This window comes from Musca domestica, unplaced genomic scaffold (genome assembly GCF_030504385.1).
Source record: "Musca domestica strain aabys unplaced genomic scaffold, Musca_domestica.polishedcontigs.V.1.1 1, whole genome shotgun sequence".
In the NCBI taxonomy this organism is placed as follows: Eukaryota; Metazoa; Arthropoda; class Insecta; order Diptera; family Muscidae; genus Musca; species Musca domestica.
In genome coordinates, this window is record NW_026712114.1 from 48,872,957 (window position 1) to 48,900,269 (window position 27,313).

Sequence of the window (27,313 nt, forward strand, 5' to 3'; positions counted from 1 at the left end):
AGACAGAAAACATTTCTCATCTCTTCACTAAACGGAAGACTTTCGTTGGTAGAATTCTTTTTAAACTCTCCACAGGCCACTTTCAGATTTTCTTCGGCGAGAAGGAAGATATTCAATAGAGGGAAGACCATCTCAAAATTACTTAGAAAGAGAGTTATTATAAGAATAGAAGACCTTCAAAAGGCCGTCTATTGACCGAGAAACTATTATCTTGACCAAAGACATCCTACAGATAGAAGACCTCAACCTCTAGTATTAGAAGACCTCCTAGATATCTGCGAAGGCCATCGTAAAGGGTCTTCTATAGAGAGAAGACCACCTACAGACCCCCTTTTGTCTTGACAAGAGACATCCTACAGATAGAAGACCACAGACTCTATTATTAAAAGACTTCCTAGATATCTGCTTAAGCATTCATAAAGGCCTTCTATAGATAGAAGACCACCTAAAGATCTCCTACATACAGGGTGAGATGAAAAAACTGCAACCAACTTCAAACTGCTGGCATTTCTAAGCCACTCGCCCGACAGAGCACTCAAACATTTAAATGTGAATAAATCTTTTGTGTCTCGTACCACCCTTTACCGTGATACTGGTAGCGTAGCCCGACATCAAGGAAGTGGACGTAAGAAAACAGCAACATCAGCAGAAATGGTTCGAAAAGTAAAAAAGCGACTTGATCGAAACCCGCGTCGCAGTGGCCGAAACATGGCTCTTAAGCTGAACATATCACAATATTCCATTCGACAAATATTGAAAAATGAGCCATTAAAATTCCAAAAAGTGCAAGAACTTACAACGCAACAGAAAGAAAATAGACTCAAAAGCGCTAAAGAATTGCACCGCTTGGCCGAAAGTGGTGAACTGCCGAATTTGGTTTTCTCCGATAAGAAAATATTCGTTGTCCATTCGTTGCAGTTTGTAAACAAACAAAATGATTATGTTTAAATGCCGAATATTATCGCGAAAATATTCGGAAGGGTGTATTAAAGCCTTGGGCACGCAAACATTTTCGTCGCATGCCTTGGACATTCCAACAGGACTCAGCACCATCGCAATCAGCACGCGCCTCCCAAGAATGGTTACAAAATGAGGTTCCCGCTTCATTTCAAGCGCACAATGGCCACCAAAATCTACGCATACCAATCCGTTGGATTATTTTGGAAAGCAGGAAAATATACCAAAGTGTCGATCACCTCAAGCAAGCGCTTCGCCGGGAATGAGCCAAAGTTCCGCAGAGCAATATTCGGGCAGCGTGTGACGGTTTCATTGTCCGTTTGAAGGCCACCGTTCCAAAGTTGACCAATTCGAACAAATCTAAATTTATTCTAAAATTTAATGCTATTTCCAACATTTTTTGCTTTCATTCAATAAAATGTAAAAATTATGGAGTTTGACTTTGTTGCAGTCTTTTATTTCACCATAATACTATTCTATTGACAAATGACAATACAAAGCCTATCTCTAGAAAGTTCATTAGAATTTGACCATTTATTTATGCATATATATTCGGTATATACCATATTTACACTAGATCTAAGGTTAGTAGAAATATTGGTGGGAACTGGGCATTTTATAAGAGCTAAAATTATTAAAAAAAATATTCAAGAAAAAGTGGCCCCTATTTACGCTAGAAATATAAAGACATGGTTCCCAAAGCCCTGAAACGGATTTCGTACAAAGAGACACATATTGGCCGTATCAAATGATAAAGGTATACAAATAGAAAAAATCTTAGAACTTTTACTAGAACTTTTGAAAAATATTCTCCCGTGTCTGACAAGGTTGTAAATAATATTCTATTTTCGTATCAATTACCTGCCGTTCAATGTGAAGTATGAGTAACGAAATGAATCAATTTATGCATAATATTACTCATACGTCGTCGACTCATCAAACGGAAGACAACGTTAAAGTGTTATTACAATGTTGATATTGAAACAATAAATAAATGGGAGTTGTATTTTCTGCAGCATCTCCCTCTCTCTCTCCCTCCAATGTAAATTTCCTTTCTCAAGATTATATAAAAAACGGAGAATTTGTTTAATGCTATTGATAAAATTTATAAAAATCCACAGTCAATTATATCTCGAGAGCAATGGATCAAACATTGCTTCTACAACATTCTCTTTTGAAGGCAGTTACCCTACTGTTATTTTCGTCTTCTCTTCCTGATAATCATTTCACTTTTTGACGGTTGATGATGATTCATTCACTGCTTTATATTTATTTAAATGCATGCAGAACTTACCTTGGTATACAGTTCGGTGGAGTACGATCAACTTCCCAAGCGGCAAATAACTTCATTGGGACTGGTTTTTGACCGTTCTGATGGTGTTGATGGCTGCTACTACTGCTGGTGTGATGCTGTTGTTGCTGCAATTGCTGGTGCTGTTGATACTGGTGCTGCTGTTGTTGTTGCTGCTGCTGCATGGTATGATAATAATAACCGGTGGATATATTCGAACCACTATGACCACCGCTACCAACTACAGCAGATCCACTGCTGCCGCCAATACCACCGACTGCAGCAGCGGCGGCAGCCGCCGATGTTGAGGCATTCATATTGGCGCTATATTTATCTAATTTTGATGACTTGTCAACCATTTTCATTTGTGCGGTTTTGTGTTTTGTATTAATTCTTTTATTTTCACTTTCTTTGTTTTATGGAATACGGCGGCAATGTTTTTGTTATTATTGCGAGAGTATTTTAAAACACACAATTAACAAAGAAGATACACGACGAAGACGACGGCCACAACAATTCTCAATGTTAATGACAGTGGCTGATGGTAGGCCAAAACACGACGACACCGACCGACACGACGCTGTGTGATGCTCAGTAGTGTAGTAACACACAAACAAAACACTCACAATGTTTACCGTTGGGGGAGTTAGGGGGAGGCCAAACAAAGAGAGAGCCGTCCAATGTAGTGAGTAGTAAATTTAACACAATAATGACGATGATGATGTTGTTGACTCTCCTTCTCTCTCAGATGATTATGAAGATGTTGTTCTTGCTGTTATTATGTTGCCTGCTGAGCAAAGCAACAACTAATTGCACACTCAAACAATCTTTTGCTGTATCTCTCCTGCAATTTTGCTCTCACTCTCTCTCTTGGATTATTTAATACTCTTAGAGATTTCGCGGTTTATTTCACAATAAAATAACATGAATGTCTCACAGAATATAGAGAAGACATAGTTGTTGTTGGTGTCTTTGTTGGGGATGCAGTTGTTGTTGGCATATTTCACATATCCCCACCATCATTATGAGATGAAATTTAAACGATTTTTTTCATAATTTTTCTTTTATTTTTGCAAATCTCTTTCGTTTTTTTGTTTCTTTTTATTGGAAGACAAATTCTTCTTCTTGACACTAATTTATTTAACTTTTCTGTATATTTTCTTATGAGTACACATTCAGCTCACTATTCAATGCTAATTTTTTGCATATCTAAAGGAAAAAGAAAGAATGAAAAAAAATGGTATTTTCAAGAAGAGGGAATACACAAGAAATTCTATGTAGGTATGTTTTATTAAAGAAAAAAAGAAATATTTTTTTTTTATATGTTGTTCACATGACATTTTGTAAATTTTTGTTGCTATTGTTGAATTTTTCTTTGTTTATTTATTACATTTATAAGGCACAACAATTTGCAAATTATCAAACACAAACAGCCAATATTAGGCGCACACATATATACACACACCCTATACTATTCACTCTCAGTAGAAAACAAACAAAATCAAACACAACACTCAGCTACTTGGGGCAGCCAGCTACTTGCAACAAGCTCTGCTATAAACTACCGCCGCAACTGCTATTGCAGCAGTTTGTGTCAAATGGGAAACAAGGGTGTGCCACTGAATAAATGCCGTCGTAAATTTGTGCCGTTTGTGCTTGCCACCGTCGTAATAGTACTGAATGATAACTCTTCGTTGTCATCGTCACAAGACCACCGACGACCGAGCACGCTGGCTACCAATATACATATGTCTCTCAATGAACATAACATGGATTGAGAGCGAGCGAGCGACCAGAAATCAACAACATTGATGGGCAATAAATGGGGTGGCGGTAGATGTTTGAGAATATGTAAAAAATATACATACGTAAATTGTCTCCCCCTCACCGCCCAAAATGAACGTGCGAGGAACGAGTGAGCGAACGAACATATACACAAGCATAAATTCTATATATAACAAGGATGCCATTTGCAAGTTATGCGCGAGGAAAACAAAATATTGGATTTAATTACAACTTCCAGGAATTCAGGGATTACAATATCAACATCTTTTAAGGTCGACGAAGCCGCATTACAAGGCGTGTGGATTAAAAGTGGCAATGTTATTCAATGAATTTTAATGAAAATTGTTGTTATTGTTGTATTTTATGGAAAATACGACCTGTACACGGACACTTTGAGTTTTACAAATTTTATTTTTTGCTGAGCGCTATAGATATTCTTAATTAGAAGTGCTTAATTCATTTTTGGTTGAAAAGTTCTTGATTAAAATCAGAATTATATATTTTTGCAAGAAAATACTTGTAAAAAATATTCTTCAAAAATTGAAAATTTTTTTCCTTTGTTTTTAAAAAAATTCAAATTTTTGACATTTATTTTTACAAAATCTCCAATTGATTTTAAAAACAAGTTGGAAAATCTCAGTCGAAATTCCGAAATATATATACACTTGGCATTTGACCACTGGTTTAAGTATATACTTATTATACATATCCCATCTTTACACAAAACTAATGTTAGAACAAATATTGATATATGTGGATTTTGAAGGAAACCGGGAATAACATTTTTTGATTGTTGTGATTTGATTGACCCTCCATGGTAGAGATTATCAAATAATCATTTTGGTAAATGATTTTACAATACTGAAAACAATAAATGTCAAATTAAAACTCAAAGTGTCGAAAATTGTGCCAGAAACATGCAAAATGAAGAATGATTGCCACTATTCCTAAGCGTCCAATATACAGACTGCTGTCATTTGTAAGCCACTCGTCCGACATCTGTTAAAATTATTCTAGTGACAGCCCATTATATTGTTTACAATATATCGTACAAAAGCATTTTGGTTAGAATTTTTTAGAAAAAAGTTAATAGTGATGGAATTCAAACGTGATAGTGTGATTTCTTTATATTTGGCTGGAAAACCACAAGTGGCTATCGTCAGAGCACTCCAGCGTTTAAATGGGTATAAATCTTTTGTGTCTCGTACCATCGTTCGTTACCATGATACTGGTAGCGTAGCCCGACGTCAAGAAAGTGGACGGAAGAAAACAACAACATCAGCAGAACCCGCGTCGCAGTGGCCGAAAAATGGCTCGTGAGCTGAACATATCGCAATATCCTATCGGCAAATATGGAAAAATGAGCTCGGGGCAAAGCCATTAAAATTCAAAAAAGTGCAAGAACTTACACCGCAACAGAAAGAAAATAGACTCAAAAGAGCCTAAGATTTGCTTGGCTTGGCCGAAAGTGGTGAACTGCCGAATTTGGTTTTCTTCGATGAGAAAACATTCGTTGTCCTGCAGTTTGTAAATAAACAAAACGATCGTGTTTACTTGCCAAAGAGGTCAGCTGAAAATGTGTACCTTCGGTTGGCCACCAGAACTCAAACGCCGGCCATGGTAATGGTGTGGGCCGCCATAACAGCCGATGGTCGCTCTCCGCTCGTATTAATCGATCGTGGCATCAGAATATGTGCCGAATATTATCGCGAAAGTATTGTGGAGGCCTTGGGCACGTAAACATTTAGGCCGCAGACCTTGGACATTCCAAAAGGACTCAGCACCAAAGAATGGTTACAAAATTAATTTACTCGCTTCATTTCCAGCGCACAATGGCCACCAAAATCTCCGGATACCAATCCGTTGGACTATTGGACTGGAGTATTTTGGAAAGCAAGGTTGGCACTAAAAAATACCAAAGTGTCGTTTGAAAATACTGCAGAAGCAGCACTCGGGCAGCATGTAACGGTTTCATTGGCCATTTGAAGGCCATAATTCGTGTCAAAGGTGAACAATTCGAACAAATCTAAACTTATTCTAAAATTTGACGGTATTTCCAACATTTTTTGTTTTCACTCAATAAAATTAAAAAAAAATGGAAAAATTATGACGTTTGACTTTGTTGCAGTTTTTTATCTCACCCTGTATATTGTGATCTTCCGCAATGAACCAATCCACGACTAAAACCATGACTAAACCTGTACTAAAACCAGGGTGAAAAATGAACTTTCTGTATATTACATAGGGTAAGTGCGTATAAGTTCGGCATGCCCCAGTAAGTCGGGGTTTTTATTATATTTAAACTCAAATAAATAAGATTTTTTTATAAATAATTGTAAAAATAAATTTATAACAGCTTCGAATATAGATATCTTTGTGAAAAATTTAGTAAAGAAACGATTATTTATTATCTTAAAATTTATATTTTTGTCTGGAAAGGTCCTTCAGTACGTTCTTCAGAAAAAATCAATGGAGACGTCAAATTAAAAAGACCCGTAAATATGTTAATATTAAAAAAATCAACGTGGAATTTTTAAAGCATTAAAGAACCCTCAAAAAAACTGTTTAAAAAATAATATTATAGTAAAATAATTATAATTATGACATTTTTTACTTCTAGGACACAAAAAAATCGCGTGGAAAATATGCAATTTTGACATTATAAGTAAGCAAAAATTAAAAATATTTGAAATAAATACTAGCTGTCCTAGATTCGGCAGAGATTTGAAATCTTTAAGAAATGCGATAAATGTATTTAATTATTCAAATTGTGTAAGTTATATGGAATAAAATGTAAAGCAACAATGTCAAATCAGTGTTATAAAGTAAAAATTTAACTACTTTACTAAATATGTTATTTTTCCCTTACAAAAAAAAAAAAAACATGTAAAAAAACATTAAGTTCAGCCGGGCCAAACTTTTAATACCCTCCATCATAGGGTAAAGGAAACAGTAGAACCCATTGTTTCCCACAAATACCAATTTTTAGTCACATTCGTTGGAAAATGTCGCAAAAACATAAAAATATTGAATATCGGAAGGTACCGCTATATGGGGCTATACAAAAACGTGAACCTATACATACAATATTTCGGCAACGGAGCTAAAACCAATTAGGACACTAAAATACCAATTTTTAGACAAATCCGCGAAGAAATGTGGAAAAATTAACCAAAATACCGAATATCTGGGGGTGCCGTTACATGGGAGCTATACCAAAACGTGGACCAATACATACAATGTTTCGCCACCGCAGCCAGAAACCATTATGAGCAATAAATACCAATTTTTAGACAAATCCGTGAAAAAATGTGACAAAAACCATCAAAATACCGCATATGGGGAGGTACCATTATATGGGGGCTATACCAAATCGTTGACCTATACATGCAATGTTTTGCCACCGGAGCTAGAACCCATTATGAATCACAAATACCAATTTTTAGACAAATCCGTAAAAAAACATGTGGCGAAAATCATCAAAATACCGAATATCGGAAGGTACCGTTACATGGGAGCAATACCAAAACGTGGACGGATATATCCAACCATCCTAGACAAATTATTTTGCTAAATTTTTACGCTCTACGTCAAATAATGTAGGCTGTATCGTAATTTCAACAGACAGACAGAAGGACACCCTTAAACCGACTTAGAATTTTATACTGATTATGAATATATATACTTTATGGGGTATACGACTAATATTTAGGGATGTTACAAACGGAATGACAAAGTTAATTGCCCTCCTTTCCAAGGTGGAGTATATAAAAATATCTGATTGAAAAGATGTGACATGTTTGTCAGTGGTCCGACCGAAATTCAGTTTAACAATTTATCTCAAAAATGAAATTTAAACTAAAATGTGACCCAAAGATTACCCCTGTTGCCATCGCAAGGTAGCAGAATTTATTTGTGTACTTTTATTATTGTCGTTGTTTGTTGTTGGCGTTTTTGCGGTTTCCAACCACTATCTACGGTACATAAAATACAAATGTTAATGTAGGTAATGAACATGTATTTGCGTTTAACACTTTCAAGTTGTTTTTCTTTTCTATTGTTTTCATTTCACCGGACCCCACTTCAAAAGAAATCGCAAGGTTTTTTTTTCCATTAATGGTACTTGTACCAGCGACAAACACATCTACACAAACAAACAATTATGAAATGCCTGAGCAAAATTATGAATCATGTTGGTGTTTAAATTTTTGTCAGTTTTTATCACAACAAACTCACTTATTTGCAAATATTGCCTTCATAAACATTTAATGCAAAAATTTAATAAATTCATTTTTTTTTGGTTTTAACACACAACACATTTTTGTTTAATAATAGAGCAGAAAAAAGTAAGAAATATATGCAAGTGTGTATTTCCGCACAAAAAGAACCAAAAATTAATGCAAAAGAGCGATGGCAAAGGCGACGGCGGCCGCGACGACGACCTACAATTCTCAATTGCGCGTTATTGCTACCTTTGCCGACACGTTACTGCTGTGTGTGCCACCGCATAGACACACATTGGAGCTGTTTGATGTTCATAACACGAAACGTGTGGGAGATATTTGTCTTTGTCGTATCTGAATGATTGGGGCGCACTATTGTTGTTGTTTTCGGCTGGCCATTATTGTTATTGTTTGTAGTTACCAGTCGAATCGGGTCTGTTGCTCCACAGCGTATGTGTATCCACAATAGTTTTTAACAGAACAGAACAAAAAAAATTGTATGCTCAATTTAAACTGAGGCAGAACAGCTTGCCCCATAATCTACGTCAATTTGCAAAACAACAAATATAACCACCCAAGAATTCTCTCCCCGGCTTTGTGTAGTGTTTCTTTGTTGTCGTGTTAACTTCTCGTACAGATACATACAATGAGAGACCGGGAGAGAGAATATGGACTTTTTTCGCCAGCACCCAAACATCACCCCATAAGAACTGGAGAATCAATGTTAGTAACAGTTCGGTGAAAGAGAGAGAGAGAGAACAAAGTCTTGGCTTTGGGGCTTCGGGAGGTAAACAAAAAACAAAACAATACCAACAATGATTTGTTAAGTGCTGCCAACTCAAGTTTATTTTTTATCCTCACTTAGTTTATTCATTTGATTTTTAAAAATTAGCTTTAATAACAATTTTAAACAATATTCGTGCTTAAAAAAGTTGAAATAAATTGTATTTTATGCAATTTTAGTTTTCTCTTAAACAATCTCTTTATATTATTTTGCTCAGCTCTGATGTTAAAATAAGATCTTTGAAGGGGTCATATGGTTCATAGAAGAATTGAATGTCCACTTTTTGTCTACAGAAGATACCGTTTGAAGAAGACCATGGGGTCTTCTATCTTGAGAACTTCTATTGTCTATAAAAGACCATGTGGTCTTCTATTGTCCAGAAAAAACCTTGAAAACTTTTATTGTGTACAGAAGACATTAAGGTCTATGCAAAACATTGAGGTCTTCTATCCTCTACAGTTGACCTTGTGGTCTTGTATTGTCTAGGGAGGCCTTGAGGTCTTCTTTTGTCTACGGAAAACCATGAGACCCACTATTGTTTAAAGGAAGCTTTCAGGTCTTGTATTGTCTATAAAGGACCTTGAGGTCTATAGAGTACATTGAGGTGTACAGAGTACCTCGAGGTCTACAGAGTACCTTGAGGTCTTCTATTGCCTATACAGGACTTTGTGGTCTTATGTTGTCTATAGATGACATTGAGGGCTTCTAGGTCTTATAGAAGACCTAGAGGTTCTATTGTCTATAGAAGACCTAGAGGTCCTATTGTCTATAGAACACCTTGATGTCTTCTATTGTCCATAGAAGACCTTGAAGTATTTTATTATCTATAGAAGACATTGAGGTTTTCTATTTTATCTATAAAATACCATGAGGTATTTTATATTGACTATAAAAGACGTTAATGTCTTAAATATTGTCTATAAAATACCTTGAGGTCTTCTATTGTTTATAGAAAGATTTAAAGTCTATGTTGTCTGTAGAAGACCTTGAAGTCCTTTATTATGTATAGAAGACATTTCGTTGTCTATTTAAGACCCTGAGATCTTCATATCAGGGTATTCAGATAGAATACCTAGTCATTTTGTTGAGAATTTGCCAGGAAAAAAGTTATTCGGTTGGCCACCACACCGGCCATGGTGATGGTGTGGGCCGCCATAACAGCCGATGGTCGCTCTCCGCTCGTATTAATCGACCGTGGCACCAGAATAAATGGCGAATATTATCGCGAAATTTTTCTGGAGGGTGTATTATTGCCTTGGTCACGAAAAATTTTGGACATTTCTACAGGACTCAGTACCATCATACTCAGCACGTGTCACCCGAGAATGGTTACAAAATAAGTTTCCTCGCCTCATTTCCAGCGCACCTCAAGCAAGCGCTTCGCCGGGAATGGGCCAAAATACCGCAGAGCAACATTCGGATAGTGTGTGACGGTTTCATTAACCGTTTGAAGGCCATAATTCCTGCCAAAGGTGACCAATTCGAACAAATCTAAACTTATTCTAAAATTTAATGCTATTTCCGACATTTTTTGCTTTCATTCAATAAAATTTAAAAAAAAAATCAAAATTATGACGTTTGACTTTGTTGCAGTTTTTTTTTTTATCTCACCCTGTAAAATGCCTAAGATTTATTATTTCTTATAGGAAACCTTTAAATCTTCTCGGTTTTATATAAATCACTATTCCCAAATTAAACATTGAATAGAAGTGGCAACTCTATTTGTCGCATCAAACTCTCATTACTTCCTACAACTCACCTCGAGATACAAAGACGATACAATCTTGGAGCGAGGGAAATGTGTCGTCACAAAACCAAGTGCAGTTATCTCTTCCCCATTCTCCCCAATAGAAACTCTCTATGCAATTGGGTGCACAATGACATTTTAGCATAATTTACTATTGAGTGCATTCTATATTTGCAAAAATGTAGAATGTACAGATATCAGAATGTATCCATAAGAGAGTGCATCTCTATATATCGTTTGCGACACACTCAAGATAGAGCAAGTTGTATCTATCTATGTTCCATACATCTGAGATGGTGGTTGCTCTTGGGCTCGTTTTGGTTGTAGGCATTTGACACAAAATAAATATAGAAATGTTTGAAAAAGTGTGTTCGTCGGCTCGAAGCTGCCGATTCACACTGTATGGGTATGTGGTTTGCATCGTAGCCTATATTTGTTCAAGTGCTAGTAGAACATAAAACATTTTTGCATCTTTGTGTATCTCATAGTGCTTACGGTTTTGGCATTTATAATTTGGAATGTTAGATTGGGGTTTCTCCACACCTACTTAACCAAAGAAATGGTTGCCATTAGTTTTTGTTGTTTTGATGCTTTTCTTCCGGTAGAGGCCAAAAGGGGATCAAGTGCCAAAATAGATTGTCTAATAAAATTGTTTGCCACAAGATAACGAGCAAACGTGATAGGAACATTTTGAAGAAGAGCTATCTTTATCTTAATATGCTTAAATATAAATTAGTGTTTCCTTGGTGACAGGTACTAGGGGGTGTCACAAATTAATTGTCTCTTTGAGTGGCTATATGTTCATTGTCTCTTAAGATAACCAAATCATTTTTATTCATGGAGAATATTTAATGCTGAAGCGAACCAACAAAAATCTACTAATTTTGCGTTTTTACCATTTCTTAAGTTTAAGTAATTTTTGAAAACTTTTTCATTTAAACAATATTTAGTCAATTGCGCAATGTTTTAGGTACGAAAATATTTGTATACATTTAAATGTAACAATAATTGATATGGCAATATATAAAGGTAATAATTTCATGTTCAATATATGAAATTTGGCATAGATGTTTATTCTAATTCTAAAACATCTTAGGGGCACCACAAACGTCTATGCCAAATTGCATTCATTGAACATGAAATTATTACTTTTATATTAATTTTACCGTCTTGCGTACCCTCAAGGCCGATATAAGGTAGGTCAAGAAGGTCAGTTTGAAGAAGTTTTTGCACTATTATGATTTCATTCTTTTTGAATTTCATCAAAATTATGTTTTTGACAACAAGCTTAGTTGTACCTTGCGTACCCTCAAGGCCGATATAAGGTCGGCCAAGAAGGCTACTATTGACAACAGTTTGAAGAAGTTTTTGCACTATTATGATTTCATTCTTTTTGAATTTCATCAAAATCATGTTTTTGACAACAAGCTTACGAACTTCAAATACAAACTTTGATGCAATTCCGGTGTATAATGTTGCGAAATTCCTTGAAATGCCAAATATCTCGGGGTAGCGTTATATGGTTACTATACTAAAACGTAGACCTATATAGACAATTCTCTTCCAGGGGGTAAAGTACTCAGACGGAACTTCTTGTATGGATTTGTAGACTATTCCATTGAAAATGTGCCTAAAATCATCAAAATACCGAATATCGGGGGGGTACTATTGTATGGAGGCTATACGATGTCCTGGACCTATATAGAAAATTCCCTTCCAGGGGATAAAGTACTCACAGAGAACTCATTGTGTAGAATTTCAGACAATTTCATTGAAAAAATGTGCCTAAAATAATGAAAATACCAAATATCGTGGGGTACCGTTATATGGGACCCATTCGATATCGTGGACCGATATAGCCCAATTTGACCTACCTGCACACAAAAGACTGATCTGTGCAAAATTTTAGCTTCTTATCATAATTCGTTTTGACTCTATCGTGATTAAAACAGACGGACGGACGGACAGGTCTTTGTTAGGTCTAAAATTATCATATCGATGAGTAACAAACGGAATAACGAACTTAATATTCTCTCCATATTATGTATGGTGGAGGGTATAAAAATGTAAAATAGTGGAAACTTTTTTAAATGGATAAGTGCTCCACAAAATCGACCGATATATCAAATTTTTATTAGGGTATCAACATTTGCCGTTTGTGACAGTGAGGTAAAACACTGAGTACGCCAATATAAATAAATATTGCCTAAAAATCATGAATTTAAACTATATTCTTGGGGACGAACCCGCGACCCGAGATTTTTGACTTGAAAGTCCGGGTTCAAAGCCAGGACTAGACCCGTATCATTGGAAAGCTTATGAACATACCTATCCAACAAGTGGTCACATGATGGGCCCATTATGGGGGTCAACCAAACTGATACCAAATTATTGCTAACACTCTTACCCTTTCAAAATGTTACAACTTGTGCTAATGTCTTTTCTGGGTCCAGAGATATGGGTCTTTCCACCCGCATAACCCGATTCTAACCAGTTCACTAAAATTATGTTTTCAATAAAAAAAGGTTTATTTCGCGTAGCCGGCGTTGGAATTACAAAAGTATTTAATTTAGAAAACTTTCGTTCGCGTTATCTGCTGTGGGACATACCCAGAGGAGAAAATCTCAAGCCCCGGGCGAAGGCCGCCTGCTTACAAGAAGTGTCAAATTTAGAAAAGTTTGGTTCGCGTTAGCCGCTGTGGGCATATCCAGAGGAGAAAATCTCAAGAACCGAACGAAGGCCGCCTATTCAAATGTAGAAAAGTTTAGTTCGCGTTAGCCGGTGTGGGAGATACTCAGAGGAGAAAATCTCAAGCCCCGGCCAAGGGCCGTCAACATACGACAACTGCTAAATTTAGAAAAACGTTAGTTCACGTAGCCGGGTCTTGAACCCGGACCTTCGGGCAAAAAAATCTGGGGGCCGGGTCCGTCTCCCAAGAAAAAAATAGTTTCCCGGAATCAGGATAAAAGTACCTAATTTTGGAAAAAACTTCGAAAAAATCAAACATTTTTTACTAAACTAGAGTTGTTCCGTATGTTCTAAAACTCATCTTATCTGGGCATATATTCCGCTTTGGTGCATAATAAAATTGAAATCGGATGAGCTATATCTACATCTGGCCAAATATCACAATCTTCAATAATATACGTGATTTGGAGACTTCTCGAACAAGTACGGTACTAATTACAAACTTCAAATGAGTACAAATTTCGTTGAAAAATCGTCCAAGTAGCCATAATTTGTCACAATAGTTGTGAACAGTGTATGTAAGAATGTTTTCTGTGCGATGGGAAAGAAAACCAACTACTAAGAATGGCTAAAACCCGCAAAACACAACGGACCTAAAATACAGATTGACTGACTTAATCGACACAGAATTATGTTCTGAATATATATTTTGTGGGGTCTAAACCCCTTTTTGCAGGCTAATAAACACCTCTAATTACCGATTTCACACTTTAAGTGCACAAAATTAGTGATAAAATTCCTATAGCTTGATATGATCCAACAAAGTTATGTGTATGCGGATTTTTAGTTCTATCCGTACTAATCTAATCAAACAAACAATCTTTTGGATGCCAAACTCAACCGAGCCCATATTGGACATTCCGAGGACTTAGGAAGAATGTGGATATTCGTTTTTCTATGTATTCTATGTTGCATATTAGGTTAACAAATGGACTAACCGAGTAGTAAAAACGTTGGCACCTGCTTATTTTCAGGAATATATATCCCTTGCAGGTTTATTACGTAGGGCCCAAAATAATTCAACCACAATAAAATGGAAAAAATTCGGAAAACGGATCACCACATATAACTTCTTAAAGCACATCTTTAAAAAAAACATGTTTTTGCATTCAGAGCATCCTCTTAATAGGTACCTGATGAAAAAACCGGCAGCAAATACACACTTGATCTATATACTTACTATTTCAACAATGCATCTTTAAGTGCAAGTGAGCTACACACTCCCCAAACTTGATTATTCTTAAGCAGGCTTTGGAGATGTTGGGACTTTAAAATTCCCCTCTAACTTCATGCAGAAACAAATACACACAAAACTCATTAAACAATTGTCTCGTTTAAGTAGAAACAAACACGATAATTTAACTTTTTTCAATTGTTATTTCCTCTGTAGCTTTTGCACACACTCTCTTGTGCTTAAAAACAATATTTTTGTTTTGTTTATTTCTTATTTGTATAACAAAATGCTACAGAACTCTATGGGCGTAGATTTATGAATTTGCTTTGTTATTGTCAAAATTGTCACAATATATCACTGATGCAACTTGTTTGCAAATTGTTTAATACTTGATCGATTTTATGGGATTTGCAAATTATTACAAATGTTTTTTACAATTAAAAAATAGTTTTTGTTCAACCCGCAACAAAAACTAACTCTCTCTCACACACCTTTTTAACAAAGTGACATTTAGGGTTATATAGATCGATTTCAGTGTTATTGATTAATCGATATTTTAAAATATATTTGTTTCGATTATGTTTTTTCAGTTAAAACAATTTAGCAGAATGAAGGCTTTGGGGCATTCAATGCATACATGCAATGTACTCATTGCAATTTTAATCACGTTGTTCGTTCTCAGAATTAGGTACACCAATTGACCCGTTCATACAGCACGATTCGTAATTCATAGTAACATAATTCCATTTTTCAAAATGTTTGTCGATTTTAATGGGCATTTGTATGAAAACATATGAAATTCACATTAATATGAATAGAAGAAATTATTATTTTTCCTCTAAAGTGCTATTTTATCATTTTTTCAACATTCATTCATGTTTTGACCCTTTTCTGCAAATGTTGACATGTTGAATACATTTTTGTGTGTGTTTCTGCTTTTTATTTTTGTTGGAGAGAAATTTGTCAATCTATTTTTTGTCGATACAAAATTTTCGAAAATAGTGCCCCTTTTGCTGGCAGCTTTCTGCAGATATTTCAACTCTTGGACAAAAAGCGTACCTCGAATGAGGGAGAGAACAAAATTTACTTTAGTTTGAATGTTCATACGCCATTCAACATTATATTTTTCAATCATAATTTTCAGTCTTCCTGAAAAATTTGAAAATTATATAAAATTTTTCTATTTTGAATTTTTATATGTCAATATTTATTTTTTCGATAAATTCTCTCATTTTTTAGGGTGGCACACATTTCATCTTAGTTCTGTAAGTGATTTGAATGGAATAAAGAAAAAAATCTTTGTTCGCTCAGCAAATTTTTTGTGGGGAATTACGAAGATATTTAATAATTAATGATCGAACAACGAATAGAGAGCGAATTAGGTACCATGTGAACTTAGCATAATTTTCAATTTTCTTGTGTAAAATTAAAGAAATACAGCTCTGAGGCTATGCCCGCTTCCTGTCAGAATTGTTCAAACTCATATCCAACAAGTTGTTTTCATTTATTTGATATTTTTTATTCACTTTTAAAATTAGTTAAACAGCACGAAAGATGAATGAAATGCCTGGCCCATGGTAGAAAAATATAGGTAGACGCATCGACACAGCTGCTGTCAAACTGTCAAACCAAATTTGGAATTGAAAATGTTGAATGAAAAATTAATTAAATTTGTAAAAATTGTTGAATAATGCCATGTTTACGTTTGAACTTTTTGTAGGGTTAACCTACTTTGAGAGGATTTATTTGAAGTAAAAGTAATGGATATGCCAATTTAAATCCAAATCCAGTGGGTTAACCCTCATATATATAAACGTACTTTAACGCGTATTATAATAACCTCCAAATGACGTCGTATAAGAAAACAAGTAAAAATCTACTTATATTTGAAAAGACATTAAAAATTTTTTGACATATCAATGTCCCCAAGCGTTGATGCATCTACCTGTATTTTTCTACCATGGCCTGGATGTTCTCTCAAATATATGATCCTTTCAATTTCGTGGCAAACCTGGGTATCATCATTAATCTGCGCCCCGCAATTTAAGTTTCTTCCAATCATTGATTTTGAAAATATTTCGTTTTTATTTTTTAAAACAATAAATACATACACAAAATTGGCATAAGTTGGGCACACTTAGAAAAAAATTGTAATCAGCTGGTAGCTCTACCTTACCTTTTTATTGTACTAAACATTTAAGGGAAAACTAAACATTTAAGGGAAGGATATAAAAGCGTTGAAATTAAACATTCTTGATTTATTTGTTTTGCATTTTTATTTAAAAATCCAAATTCCAAAAATGCGGAACTAAAATATTTCATTGGAAAATAATTGTTTAGTTTACATTTTTGGACATATAAGAGCTGTTCCAGAACCTGCAACAATCTCCTAGTTTTGCATTTTTTTCGATAGCATAAAGGGAAAATCGGTTATCTTAGTAAAAATTTGTACATTCTTGTGTTCTGGAACAGACCAATAACTCGGACATTAGCATTTCTTACAACAATAATTTTCTATGTGGTTTTTGTTGAATTCTAACATGTAAGTTCTTCCAATTATATTATGCTGCTCATTTATTTCTTACAAGATTTGTGCAAAGAAAATTTTACGCTCTCTACAGAAATTATTATTATGAAATTGCATCATTGCATATTTGTCATGTTGCTGTGCCACACAAGTAATTGAACGCCTTTCATTTAGGTTGGCATTACTGTAAATGACAAAGTAGGACAGAGTGCATAGAATTCAAAAAGACAAAATTTTGCGGGCAGTGATCTTCGTTGCGGACCGATATTCAACAAGCTAAGGAAAAATGTCATCCAAAGGACGTGGTAGTTTTCTAAGCCTTTTAGAACAAACAGCTTTGTCAACGGAATCATCCAGCGATGCCCTATCCGGTAAATCAACAAAAGACAGTGGCTTGGGATCAAATTCACCAATTTCTTTGGGAGAATATCGGCGCTTGGGTAGAGGAAAATTGATTGATGAGCTGGCGTCATCATGCTCGAATTTGTCTTTAGGCGGTCGTGGCCGCAGTAAATTCCTCGAAGATACGCAGTCGCTAACGGGATCTTTAAATGTTACGGGTGGTGGTGGTGGGGGTGGCAGTAGCATTGGCGGAGGCAGTAGCGGTGGGAGTGGTAGAGGTCGTGCCTTGTTATTTCAGAAGTTACAACAACTTGAGACCACTGGAATAACAACAACTTCTGAAGAGGTAGAACAACCAGAAGTTCAAAGTCATGGTAATACTACTTTGGCTACGTCGGAAGAAAAGGACCCCACTGGCGCCAGAGAAACAGATGTATCAACATTTTTCAAAAGCGTTAAGACAACACATGGCAGCAAGGGACATCCCGTTAGATTGGCTTGCAATTACATACGCTTGCATTCAGATCCCGACAAAGGAGTGTTTGTGTACGAGGTACGTTTTACACCGAATGTTGATTCAACACATTTGCGCATGAAATATTTGAATGAACATCGTGACAAATTTGGCGGAGTTAAGACTTTTGATGGCGTAACTCTCTACTTGCCCATACTATTACCAAATAAATTGACTACATATGTTTCGAAGAGTGCAGCGGATAATTCTGAAATTGAAATACGCGTCATGTTCAAGCGTAAGGAGACGCTGAAGAACTGTATTCATCTATACAACGTCCTGTTCGACCGAGTGATGAAAACTTTGAATTATGTACGCTTTGATAGGAAGCAATTTGATCCTACCTCACCCAAGATTATACCGCAACAAAAATTAGAAGTTTGGCCCGGATATGTAACGGCTGTGGACGAGTATGAGGGTGGTCTTATGTTGTGTTGTGATGTCTCGCACAGACTTTTGTGTCAAAAGACCGTACTCGATATGATGATTGATATTCATAAAAGTAATCCGTCCTGTTTCCAAGAGTCCGTCAAGAAGTCGTTGTTGGGGAGCGTTGTAATAACTCGCTACAACAATCGAACATATCGAATTGATGATATATGTTTCGATAAGAATCCTATGTCCACATTCCCCACTAAGGAGGGAAATATATCATACTATGATTACTACATAAAGCATCACAATATCAATATAAAGGACAAGAGTCAGCCGTTGCTGTTAAGCATAAAGAAACAACGTCATGCCAATAGTGACCAAAGTGAGGACATTGTTTTCTGTTTGGTACCAGAAATTTGCTTCCTGACTGGCCTCCGTGATGAAATGCGTTCGGATTTCAGACTGATGCGTGAAATTGCCACATTTACTCGTATTTCGCCAAATCAACGTTTGCAAGCATTGGAAAAATTCTACACCAATATAAATAATTCACCCGAAGCCAGACAAATACTCAAAGATTGGGGTCTGTCCCTTAAGCAATCATATGAGACTGTAGCAGGTCGGCTCTTCGAAGAAGAAAAAATATATTTTAAAAACAAGGTATTTGGTGCTGGGGCCAACGCCGATTTCAGCAAATATGCAACAAGCAATGAACTGTTGGATGTCATCAACATAAATAATTGGGTCCTGCTCCATTGTAGAAATGATGACAAAGTTGTTCAATCTTTTCTAGATCATGTGGAGAAGTGTACACGATCCTTTGGCATGAAGGTGTTAAAACCGAAAGTTGTAGTTCTACCCAGCGATCGTGTAGATGCATTCGTTAATGGTCTCAGAGAGAACATTAAGAAGGAAACACAAATAGTGGTCTGCATATCGCCGACCAATCGTGAGGATCGTTATTCAGCCATTAAGAAAATTTGCTGTGCGGAAATACCCGTACCGTCTCAAGTAATAAATGCTCGGACCCTGAGTAATGAGGCCAAAAATCGTTCGATTGTACAAAAAATTATATTGCAAATGAATTGTAAACTTGGTGGCTCATTGTGGTCTGTGAAAATTCCCTTCCGCAATGTAATGATATGTGGCATTGATTCGTATCATGATGCTGCCCAGAAGGGAAATTCCGTTGCTGCATTTGTGGCCTCCCTGAACGAAACCTATTCGAAATGGTATAGCAAGGCTGTTATTCAGACCAAAAGGGAAGAAATTGTAAGTGGCCTGTGTTCTTCATTTATATCGGCCCTATCGGCGTACCACAAAGAGAATGGTGTGTATCCGGATAACGTTATCATATATCGTGACGGTGTTGGTGATGGCCAGTTGTCATTATGTGAAAACTATGAAATTCCCCAATTCGAACAAGCCAGCATGAAAATATTGAAACATCCCATCAAAATTACTTTTATTGTTACACAGAAACGTATCAATACCCGTTACTTTTCCGCAAATGGTGGCAGTAACATACAAAATCCTGCACCTGGCACAGTCGTGGATTCGAACATTACCCGATCGAATTACTACGATTTCTTTTTGGTTTCACAGGCAGTTCGCCAGGGTACTGTTTCACCCAGCCATTATATTGTGTTACGTGACGATGCCTCCTACAGTCCGGATATTCTGCAGCGCTTGAGCTATAAGCTATGTTTCATGTATTATAATTGGCCCGGTACCATACGTATACCAGCATGCTGTCAGTATGCCCACAAAATGGCATATCTAGTTGGTCAGAATATACGCCGAGCTCCAGCTGAAGAATTATCGAATAAGTTGTTCTATCTATAAACTAATCAAAGTTTGTTATTAAAATTGAATTGTTTTTTGTGTTCTCTCTTTTTTACGTATTCAACAAATTTCTCATTTTTTCTTTTATTTTTACTAACTTACATGGAAATCAGTACAAAATCGTATATTTATGAAATATATGATCCTAGTTGCCCTAAGCACCCACGACTTAATTTTAGTGTTTGCAATGAAATGAATTAAATAAATATACCAAATACTAGTTTTGTTTACTTTTTATAAATACAATTGTGTTTTTCATTGTTATGGCAAGTGTTATGACTCCATGTGTTCCTACATCACTATTTGGTGATTCATAAATTTGAAATTCGATGAAACATACGCATGGAGGCTATATCTAATTTTGTGGTATAAAACTGAAATTGAGGGTAGCGGGATTATAAAAGCTATCTACTTTTTTTTGCAATATTCATATACATTCCATCGTTCTGAACAAGATAGATTTACCATGAAACAGACTAGAAATAAAAGAGGTAAGTGAAAAACAAACGTCTAACATTGTATTTATATCATAGGATATTTAGCACATTAACTATAAGACATGTGTTTGGAAAAGTATCATGATATAAGAATACAGGTAGTCGCATAGTCACAGCTGCTGGGACAATAAACTGTCTAACCAATATCTAACCATATCAATGTTCCCAAGCGTTGATGCATCTACCTTTATGGTTCTACCATGATATGTATTAAGAACATGAAGTGTGTCCACCTCCAAATTCATTTGGTTCTGTGACCAAGCATAGGAGAGTGGTGTAAGACTTATTTTATTGTTATTAAAATTATTAACAACTATACTCTCAGTCGAACGGCCACCAAGACTATTATCCATATATGGATTGTCAATATTTAGGCCGAAATTGAAAGTTGTTAGTAGATCTAACTCTCATTCTTCGAGAACCCAAAATTCCAAATGACTGCTTATTCCCTTGGAATTTGTTGAATTTTGTATTTACGGAATAAGTAATTTACATTATGATTTTTCTACATTGACGTTCCACTGTGCCAATTATGTATAAAACCTTCAATAGGGCTATCTGCCCGTCCAATTGCTCTGAAAACGATTCATCGAGTAAGATGAAATTCCATCTATGCCTAAATAAAAAAACTTGATTTACAAAATATGTTTTATGAATTGTTTTTTTTACTAAATGAAAAATAAAACACAATGGATTCGGAACTTATTACACATCTCAAAGATTTCAAATGAGGGAAAGAAATGTAATGGCTGTGGAATTAGAAAAGAACTTAATAAAATAAACTAATCTTCTCGGCATGGCATGTTTCTATACAACACGTTTCACTTCGAAGAAGCGTTTCAAATAATACACTTGACCGACTGTCATTAGTACCAAAACTAAGGCTTCAAATGTAGACCATAAGACGACACGCGAATTTGTGCTTTCGTTGATGGAACGATGGATTTTGTCACGAACCTGAAATTGGCACAAAATAAAACGACAGTTACATGATGACTAAATAAAATCAAATGCGTTTCCTAAACTTACATGCATATACTCTTGTTCATGTTTGACACTGGTTAAAGTACCCGACAATTCACGAATCATGTCCTCCAATTTTGTATGACCAACTTCATCTTCGCCGGGTGCGCCTGGAGCACGATGTGGTGATTCACCAACATCAATCGAGAACATAACCATTTTAGGTGTCATGCTGCTCTTGGAGTTGTCGAAGCATACTGTATAAACACCCGTTGTAACAGCGGCAAATGTCAATCTGCTGGATGATTCTTTGACGCTTTGATGCATTATGCTGTTGTCGGGTCCGGTCACTTTAATGTCGATATCCAAGAAACCTCCATCAATGACTTCAAATGTTACACCTAAAATGCAAATAAAATGATTGCGATTAGTAATTCTATGCCGCAAGGTATTCAAGCTTTTTTTTTGCTTACTAAATTTAGTTCCAGCTTCGATTTTCTCGAAAAAACATTCTTCGTTATGGGCATCGACATTCACAACGAAAGCCTGTGAGCTGTACATCATTTGCATTAGAGCAAATATTGTTATTAACAGCGATAGTTTCCTCATTTTATTGAATTTTTACTGCACTACTTGGAATTAAATACAAATAATAAGATTTTTCCTTTCCCGACAAATAGCTATTAGCTCAGCCACGTATATTATTGTCACTTTGGTAGGGATATGTAAGTCGACAATCGACTAATTGACGTATATGTTAACACAAAATCAAAATATCGATTTTCGCAACATTTTAGCGGGCCCGTGGTGGTGTAAGCTTAAGTTCTCTGTAATTATTTAAATAACTGATTTTATCTTATGTTGCCGTTGATTAAAATGGAATAGAACGTAATACATATTTCTGAACAACCACATTCTGATTGGTTTTATAATTCTCAAGCTGCTTAATGTCAGTAAGTGTGAAAGTTATCGATAACTGTTTTCTTTTCTTTGCTTATGTTATGTTCCGACCAACACAGTTGTTAACTTTTAAATCGCCTTTTGCATGTAAAGGGTGATTTTTTTGAGGTTAGGATTTTCATGCATTAGTATTTGACAGATCACGTGGGATTTCAGACATGGTGTCAAAGAGAAAGATGCTCAGTATGCTTTGACATTTCATCATGAATAGACTTCTCATCTGCCACAACGTCGAATTTTCAGTGAATGGGCCCTAGAAAAGTTGGCAGAAAATCCACTTTTTTATCGACAAATTTTGTTCAGCGATGAGGCTCATTTCTGGTTGAATGGCTACGTAAATAAGCAAAATTGCCGCATTTGGAGTGAAGAGCAACCAGAAGCCGTTCAAGAACTGCCCATGCATCCCGAAAAATGCACTGTTTGGTGTGGTTTGTACGCTGGTGGAATCATTGGACCGTATTTTTTCAAAGATTCTGTTGGACGCAACGTTACGGTGAATGGCGATCGCTATCGTTCGATGCTAACAAACTTTTTGTTGCCAAAAATGGAAGAACTGAACTTGGTTGACATGTGGTGTCAACAAGATGGCGCTACATGCCACACAGCTCGCGATTCTATGGCCATTTTGAGGGAGAACTTCGGAGAACAATTCATCTCAAGAAATGGACCGGTAAGTTGGCCACCAAGATCATGCGATTTGACGCCTTTAGACTATTTTTTGTGGGGCTACTTCAAGTCTAAAGTCTACAGAAATAAGCCAGCAACTATTCCAGCTTTGGAAGACAACATTTCCGAAGAAATTCGGGCTATTCCGGCCGAAATGCTCGAAAAAGTTGCCCAAAATTAGACTTTCCGAATGGACCACATAAGACGCAGCCGCGGTCAACATTTAAATGAAATTATCTTCAAAAAGTAAATGTCATGGACCAATCTAACGTTTCAAATAAAGAACCGATGAGATTTTGCAAATTTTATGCGTTTTTTTTAAAAAAAAGTTATCAAGCTCTTAACAAATCACTCTTTATATGTTTGGTGTGTTATTGAACTGCAAGGCTGTGAGGTGCCCTGTAGACGGTCAAAATTCATGACATCAAAATCGTGTACGTGTGCGTAAAGCTTTCAGCGCACACGGCTCATACATAGAAATGTTCACTAACACCACAAATTTACATGTCATGCATTTTGACCGGGCACTTAAACATTTTTAGTACCATAACCGATTGCTAAACTATTAGATCCTTGCAGGTTCTAGAATATAGCAATTGATTTTAAAAGTAACCGATTTTTTGGAGGTAGGGACAAAAATAGTTAGAGAATCCCACCACTGGTAACAATCAAAGGTCGAAAAATGCGAAACTATTTGATTCTTTAATTTTTTGGTAAGTCTGAATTAACCAATAAATTCTGATGCAAAGGATAAAATTATGTATAACTTCTATTTTAGAATTTCATTTAATAAACATGTTTTTTCAAATGTATTCGTGATGTCAAAAAGATTAAAAAAAAAAAACTACATAAACGGTTAACACATTCTTTAGCAATAGGAATATTAATTCGCTCAATGTTGATTTCTCATTTTTTTTTGTCTGTGCGTTTATTTTGGTATTGTCCAAAGGTGTAGAAATGTATTTTATTTTGGATGTGATCTGCAACTTTTGCAAAATATACAGTAAAACATCAACTGTGTATTGCATCCTTTTCTATGTGAAAAGACAATGTCAGTTTCGTGCAATTTTTCTCTCGAATCCAAAAAAGCAATAGAGTCTTTTGAATAGACCATCTTCGGCTAGCCGTTTGATTATTAAACTCAATCTATGCGGCTCTCTTCAGAGTTAGGGGAACTATGAAAACAACGAACTCATTTAGTTCTTTCGTCGCGTCCTTAATGTGTACATCTAGTGCTCGCTGAATTTCCTACTTAATACTTTAGAAGAAAACAAGCAAACTATATAATTTTTTTTAAAACTTCTAAAAACTTGAAGTAATTAAAAATACTTATATATCGTAAAATAATGCATTATTTTGCAACGAAACGTGAAGTTTGTGTCAACAAGATGCGCGTTCGATTAAAAAACACGAATCCCTGTTCCGTTATTGTTGCGCGTGTGAAAGAGTAAAACAAATACATACATTTCGTGTGAAAGCTTCGGTATTAAACATTTTTCGTTTCCGCGTGCGTGTTCGGGTTCTATAAGTGTGTTTTTGCAGTTTTGTAGTGTTCTCCGTGTGCATGTTGGAATTAGTTTTTGTTGTTGTGGACTGAAGTGGTAAATGTGTGCTTTTCACAAAACAAAGTTGTAATCAATTAGCTTAGACTGAAACCAATATTCTGACAACTTATTGTGATATTTTCAAGCAGTTGGAAAAACAATGCTACAATAAAAGCTTTTGTGAATTAATAAATTGTAGGTGTGTCTGGTTACCCTAAAATTTGTAACAATTGTTACAAATTGTTACTGGAAGTCGTCTGTTAACCCGAAAGTTCTGCAAAAGAGAGCGGTTAGAGAGAGGAATTTTGACAGTTCTTTCAGTGAGAGTTTGCAAATTCTTGCTGGACAAATTTCTTCTTGCAATCTCTTGCAACTCTTCTTCTTCTCATTCATCGACATTCAATCAGATGTTTTCTATTGTTTGTTTATTTCTTTTTGTGCTTTCAATTTGAAAATATTTTTTTGGAATTAGCAAGACTAATTGTTTTTCTAGAATAACTTTACAAAATGTGAAAAACTTAAATATTAATATGTAATAAGAAAAATAAATGACTATTTCCAATACTTTTTATACAAACGCCATTAGCAACACGTTTAAAGGATTCTAGAGAACGCATCAAACCTATCTTTCTTTAATTGCTCATATTTTTATTTTATTTCTAATTTCCTTTTATTTATAAAACTTGTAAAATTGGTGGTGCTTCCTTTCTTTTAATTCTTTTTATGGGGGACAAATTAGTTTGTTTTGACAAATCAGCTGATTAGTTGCAAGCCTCTGCAGGAATACCGTCTGTTTACTTTTCGCATTTTCCTTGCAAAAGAGAATAAAACTACCTTACTCTCTCAGAAAGATGTTGCTGGACAATTCCTGCAGGAAAAGTAACCAGACACACCTTGTGTTTCCATACAAATCGTGACATTTTGTCGATAGTTAATCGTTCGGCCGTTCAAAATTCAATTTTTTTATAAACTAGCAAAAATTATAAACTATTAAAAATTATTGCTCGCTACGAGAAGTCTATGTGTATATATTTGTCGGGTATATTGGAAGACTGAGAAACAATTTTGTATCCCGTCTAAATACAAAATGGTAAGTTAGTACATTCATTTACTTATATCGTTTTTCAAATTGCAATCTTCTTTTTTGCTTCAGTGTTAAATTGCTTTTCCTTTTCATTTGTTATTAATATCACAAAATAGTATACTTGACATTTTCAGTTAAGGTGACAATGGATAAAACGCTTTTTTTTGGCTACCTTAAGTCATCGACTGGCGTCTTCGGAAAATAACAAAGGAGCGTAGTGCCAAAATCGAACTAAGTCAACCTAAAACTCCTTTGTCCCTCTACAAAGAAGCCAGCCGACGACTTAAGCCTATTAAGAAAGCGTTTTATGTATTCTTACCTTTACATTTGCCCTAAGTTGAGACAGGCACCAATTTGGGATATTCCTACGTTAAGCGTACAAATAGTAAAAAAATTTTCCAACAGTTGAAAATTATTGAAAATTGTGTGCCTTTGTGAGTGAGGTACTAGAAGGGGTTTACAGATTTGTATCATCTGGACAACAGATATTGTATAAGCAAAAATGTTTGTATGTGTGAAATTTGAAGTTTTTTCGGCCGTTTTGTTTTTTAAAATCTTAAACCCCACGGAGGTACTATAAGAAATGATCCGATATCTACCATCTTTATAACCAATCATGTGTTGATTGAAATATTGAGATTTACAAAGTCTGAATGGAATCGGATGTTAATTTCGCTTTTTATGAGCTTCATGGGTATTCAACATTTTGAGCCTTTGTGGAGTTATAATTATTCAAAATTTAAACCCTTTGTGGGGGGAGATACTTGATGGAGTGTACCGATATTGTCCATTTTCGCACCTGCCCTAGCACTGATGCAAATATTAGTATCGGCAAAGTTGGAGCAAAATCGGATTTTCCTTTCTCTTTCTGTGCAGTGAATTATTTTCTTTGAAAATGTTGATATTTTGTGAGGGAGGTACCAGAAGGAGAGGACCGATATTGCCCATATCCGTATTCGGAGAACAAAACTTCATAAATCGTATTAATTTTTCAAGGTTTATATATTATTTATGTTTTTTCGTTTTCGGACAGATGTTTTGATGCTTACCGAAGAGGATATTAGTAAAATCATTGCACAATGGACCCACATCCAACTTTTCTATCTAAAACTATTGCAACGTCTCCATATGTGTATCTTAGAAGCCAGCAGTGACTTCAATATCAAATTTTAGAATTTCAGCTTTATCCCTTCACCCAATACATTTAGTATGCATCAGTGACATCCAAATCAAAATGCAGCTGTCATCCTTCACCCAGTATCAATTTTAATAATTTTCGTCGAACTA

General features: G+C 35.6%; 3 protein-coding genes across 6 annotated transcripts in view; 1 reads left to right on the top strand and 2 right to left on the bottom strand.

Moving 5' to 3' along the window:
- Positions 1-15,184, bottom strand: part of LOC101897807 (phosphofurin acidic cluster sorting protein 1) — a 193,572-nt gene extending 178,388 nt beyond the window's left edge. For 3 of the 4 annotated variants that reach the window (XM_059123661.1, XM_059123651.1, XM_059123647.1), the window contains exons 1-2: positions 14,716-15,184; positions 2,252-3,457 (exon numbers count right to left, since the gene is read on the bottom strand). In XM_059123661.1, coding sequence (XP_058979644.1) covers positions 2,252-2,613 — 362 coding nt within the window. In that variant the 5' untranslated portion in view covers positions 2,614-3,457; positions 14,716-15,184. The remainder of the gene's footprint in view (positions 1-2,251; positions 3,458-14,715) is intronic. The other variant, XM_059123657.1, reaches the window with a different exon arrangement.
- Positions 15,185-17,403: 2,219 nt separating this feature from the next.
- On the top strand, positions 17,404-20,558 carry LOC101895955 (protein argonaute-3). The gene has a single exon (XM_005183499.4). The coding sequence runs from the start codon at positions 17,523-17,525 to the stop codon at positions 20,310-20,312; it is 2,790 nt and encodes a 929-aa protein (XP_005183556.1). The 5' UTR covers positions 17,404-17,522; the 3' UTR covers positions 20,313-20,558.
- Positions 20,559-21,443: 885 nt separating this feature from the next.
- On the bottom strand, positions 21,444-22,505 carry LOC101895254 (transmembrane emp24 domain-containing protein 2). The gene is made up of 3 exons (XM_005183495.4): positions 22,246-22,505; positions 21,839-22,173; positions 21,444-21,766 (listed from the first exon to the last, which is right to left on the bottom strand). The coding sequence occupies exons 1-3, from the start codon at positions 22,379-22,381 to the stop codon at positions 21,617-21,619; spliced, it is 621 nt and encodes a 206-aa protein (XP_005183552.2). The 5' UTR covers positions 22,382-22,505; the 3' UTR covers positions 21,444-21,616.
- Positions 22,506-27,313: the final 4,808 nt, after the last annotated feature.